The sequence below is a fragment of the Geospiza fortis genome, unplaced genomic scaffold, assembly GCF_000277835.1.
Source record: "Geospiza fortis unplaced genomic scaffold, GeoFor_1.0 scaffold85, whole genome shotgun sequence".
Taxonomy (NCBI): Eukaryota; Metazoa; Chordata; class Aves; order Passeriformes; family Thraupidae; genus Geospiza; species Geospiza fortis.
In genome coordinates, this window is record NW_005054358.1 from 2,620,886 (window position 1) to 2,625,268 (window position 4,383).

The 4,383-nt window shown below is 57.5% G+C and overlaps 1 protein-coding gene across 1 annotated transcript in view; it reads right to left on the reverse strand.

Annotated features, from left to right (window-relative positions):
- Nucleotides 1-433: 433 nt before the first annotated feature.
- WHRN (whirlin) overlaps nucleotides 434-4,383 on the reverse strand; it is a 57,688-nt gene continuing 53,738 nt past the window's right edge. Inside the window, exons 12-14 of the mRNA XM_014308136.2 lie at nucleotides 2,848-2,960; nucleotides 2,106-2,228; nucleotides 434-1,146 (exon numbers count right to left, since the gene is read on the reverse strand). Of these exons, the coding sequence (XP_014163611.1) occupies nucleotides 964-1,146; nucleotides 2,106-2,228; nucleotides 2,848-2,960 (419 nt within the window). The 3' untranslated portion in view covers nucleotides 434-963. The remainder of the gene's footprint in view (nucleotides 1,147-2,105; nucleotides 2,229-2,847; nucleotides 2,961-4,383) is intronic.

A 4,383-nucleotide genomic window follows, 5' to 3' on the forward strand; every position in this document is an offset into this window, starting at 1 on the left:
AAGGGAAGGGAAGGGAAGGGAAGGGAAGGGAAGGGAAGGGAAGGGAAGGGAAGGGAAGGGAAGGGAAGGGATCCATGGGGTGGGATGGCATCATGGGATGGCTGATCCCAGAGATACTTGGTAGGGATTGAGATGAGAACAGGGGAAGGGATGGGGTAGGAATGAGGAGCGATTGCAATGGGAAAGAATGAGGTGGAATGGAATGAAACGGAGATAGGACTGGGCATGGGATAGGATGGGAATAAGGACTGGATGGGTCAAGGATAGGATGGGATGGGACTGACATTGAGCATCCCCTCACCACCACCACCACTGCACTCCCACCCACCCTGCCAGCCCTGGGAAGCTCCCAGGATATTAAGGAAAATATCCTATCACCCCTTCCCCTTCCTATCCCCTCATCCCAGCCCCGAAGCACCCCCCAAGCGCAGCCTTTTTTCTACCCTGATAGATTTATTGAAAAATTAAAAGCACAAGCTCTGTATATATAAATACAACGACATTGCCAGCAATTTACAAGGCCTCCGGTTGCTCTCTCTGCATCCCCACCCGTGGCTGGCACCACCCACCTGGGGCACCTTGGGGACCACCCAAAGGAGCAGCAACCCCCCGAAACTCCCTGCAGCCTGAGCCACGGGCCCACCTTGCTCTGTGTGTGGCACTCAAATGACAGCGGGGACCCCCAGACCGTGCCGCCCTCCTGCCCCGCTCCCAGCCTGGCCGAGGGGGAGAGGACATTCCCTACCCCAGAGAGGACAGGGATGGAAACATGAAGGGATGTGCCCGTTCTCAGCCTGCCCTAGGCAGGCAGCGAGCCTGCAGCGGGCGCGGGGACATTTGGGGACAAGCCGGGGGTGCGTGCGCGTGCGGGGCCGTGGGACGCCGCTGTCCCACCTCGCTGCCATCCTCCATCCCCATGCCAGCGCTCCCCATGGGCGAGGCAGCGCTGCCCAAACCCTGCCCCTAAAGGGCCACGTTGAACTCTGTGACCAAGAAATCGATGTAGTCCTTCTCCTTCAGCTTGAAGGCCTCGGCGATGATGCGGGCGGCCTCGCGGTGCTCCTTGCCCCGCAGCCCCGTGCCGTTCACCTCCAGGATGACGTGTCCCACCTTCAGCTTCCCGCAGTTGTGTGCCGAGCCCCCCCGCTGCAGGACAGAGAGGGGTCAGATCATGCTCCCACCACTCCCTGCATCAAGCAGGGGGAAAAAATTGGGAGGTATTTCATAGCTGATGTGATGGATGTGAAATATTTCATTTTTTGGAGAGAGGGGATGGATGTGGCTTCCCCCCTGCTTGCTCCTGGAGTGTGACGCCAGCTGGGATGGCCAAAACTGGGAGGTATTTCATATCTGACGTGATGAATGTGAAATATTTCATTTTTTGGAGAGAGGGGATGGATTTGCCTTCCCCCCTGCTTGCTCCTGGAGCGTGACACCAGCTGGAATGGCCAAGAATAACCAAGGCAGAGTCGGCTCTGCTTTTTTTTTGCTGTAAATAACTTGAATTTTGCCCCAAGTAAACAGCAAACAGGGAGACAGCTCCAGAGGGCTCAGTCCCCTGGCTCCCATCCACCAGTCCCCCTCCTCAATCCCCCGTCTGGCAGTTTCCAGACATCTGGAGACAGCAGCCAAGCTTTCAGGGCTGCCCTGATCCCCTCGGAGATGTCTGGAGCACACAGCTGGCTCCCAGGAGGTGTGTTCTGGGATGGGATCATCCATGGGACACAGACACCATCCTCAGCACGGCAGAATGGTGCCTGGGGAGCTGCAGGGCTGGCCAAATCCCCAAAATCCCCCTGGCCACAGCTCCAGGGCTTTCCCCAGCCTGCCCATGGAGGAGAGGGCTGGGATGGGATGGACCCCCTCTTAATCCTACTTTTCTCTCCATCTCCAAGCGATCCTGGGACCCCTTGGGACTCCTCCTCCCTCTCCATCTCTGAGGGCCCCTTGGGGCCCTGCACACTGCTCCCTCACCTCCACTTCTTTTTCCTGGGATGGGATGGGATGGGATGAGATCTGGGATGGGCTGGGATAGGATGGGATCTGGGATGGGATCTGGGATGTGCTGGGATGTGCACGGAGCTGTCCCCTCCCAGCTGCCCTACCTGGATGGTGACGATGCGGGGCAGCGGCTGCCGTGTGTTGGCGCCGCCCTCGATGGCGATGCCCAAGGTGGGAGCGCTCTTGGACACCCGGATCAGACACGACGTGGGCTCCAGGAGCCCTGGCTGTGGGGACAGATGGCAGCACTGCCAAGGGGGCCTGGACACTGTGTGCCAGCCGTGCTCCCTCAGCCAGGTCCCCACAGCAGGCAGGGACACTCTGGCTGCCACCACAGAGGGACAAACACAGCCCTGCAGTTGCTTTCTGACTCCTGATCTAAAATCCCAACTCTGGGCAGGTCTGGAGGGGTTTGGGAAGGAGCAGAGCAGCTCTCTTCTTGCCTGCTTGTGTCTCTCAGCCTCACCACCACCAGAAACCCTCTGAGTTATGTCTGACACCCGCTGCCACCTTCCCTTTGGGTGACAGGTGACTTCCTTCATGCAGCTTGTAGATGTCCATTTAGAGCCAGGAATTCACCCATGCACCAGGTAGCTGCTGGCTGGAGCTGGGAGGGATGGGATTTACCCAGGAGTGAATCAGCCCTACAGTGCCCCTCTCAGCCACTCCTGACCCCTTCCCCCACAGCTCAGCTCCCCAGAGAACTGACTGCCTGCCGCAGAGAGGAGAAATAGCCCAGCTAAGCACAGAGCATGGCTGCTGCCTGTGGGCAGAGGGAGTGGAACGGGCTGGCCAAAGCAGTGGTGCCCCCTCCCACACAGAGCAGCACCCCAGGCCCCCCCTCACCGGCTTGGAGGCCCCTTCTGCCGCCCCCTCGCTCCTGGTGGCCTCCTTGATGTCCACCCCGCTGTCCTCGCTGAGGGTCTGCCCGCTGTCCGACAGCTGGGAGAGCGTGGAGGCTGGGGAGAGACGCAGCGTTAGTGCCAGGGCCGGGCGCCCACGGCCGCGGGGAGAGGTCAGCTCTCAATCCCAGGGCTGGGCAGCTCCCTGGGATTCACAGCAGGGCTGCAGAGCAAGGTCCCCAAGCACAGCTCTGCAGAACCATGGAATTGCTTAGGTGGGAAAAGTGTCGGAACTCAGTGCATCCCTCTGGGTGTCCAGAGTTGCTGAGGACCCCGCCGGGGGGCTCAGAGACCCTGGCACACAGCCCAGAACACCTGGGGATTTGATTTTGACCCCTGGAGCAAGTCACCAGCTTTGTATGAGGACATGAAAGTCACAGAAGTTTGAATAGTGTAATAACAAAATGATCACAGGGTGAAAATGTAGATTTTAGGATTTTTGGTATGGGGGCAATGGGGACAAGATGGAGGAACTTGGGCATGTCCAGCCTTTCTTCTTCTTCTTGTTCTCCATTTTCTGCTGTGATGCTGGCACTTTGGGATTGGTTTAGAGTAGAAGTGCACTGCCTAACACAGGTGATAGGTATTGGGAATTAAGTGTAAATCTGTTCTACGTAGTTTGCAGTATAAAAAGACAACACCGCCTCAGGGGCGGTCAGAGTGTCTGTGGCTGCCCTGCTGAGCAGACCTCGGTTGGGCAGAAAGAAAATTTCATAGATAAGAATTAACAAACAACCTCAAGACAGAAAAGTGAAGAGTCCAGACTCGTTCTTCAGCTGCGCAGGCCAAAACAGAGACATCCTGCACAGCTCGGGGCAGCAATTATCAACAGCAACCCGAGAGAAAAGAACTCTCAGATCATTGAGTCCACCCACAAGAGCAGCACTGCCGAGGCCACTTCAAAACCATGTCCCCAAGTGCCACATCTACATGGCTTTTAGATTCTTTCGGGGTAGGATCTCCACCACTGCTCTGGGCAGCCTCTCCCCAATGCCTGACTACTCTTTCAGTGAAGGGATTTTCCCAATATCCAACGTGAAGCTCCCCTGGCACAGCTTGAGGCCATCTCCTCTTGTCCTCTCCCTGTTTCCTGGGAGAAGAGACTGACCCCAACTCCACTGCACCCTCCTGTCAGAAGAGCAGAGCTGCACACAGGCAACATCCACAGACAAGAGACCTCAAACTCTGGTCTGGAATCCAACCCAGATCCCAAACTGGGATGGAAGGAGAGAGTGATGAATTCAGGGACCCTGCCGGAGGCCAGTTTATGCAGCCCATGCTCCACAACAGGGGCTGGGAGGAGACAGGGACCAAGCTAAGTGAAAAGATGCTGCCATGTAGGAGCTTTCTGCCCTTTGAGGATGAAGACCAAGTGCAGATGGAGACTGGAAATGTCAGGAGCAGCGGCGGCGCCGCATGAATGCACCCGCGGCGCTGCATTGAATGCACCCGCATCACCTCGCGGGCAAGGGCCGGCTGC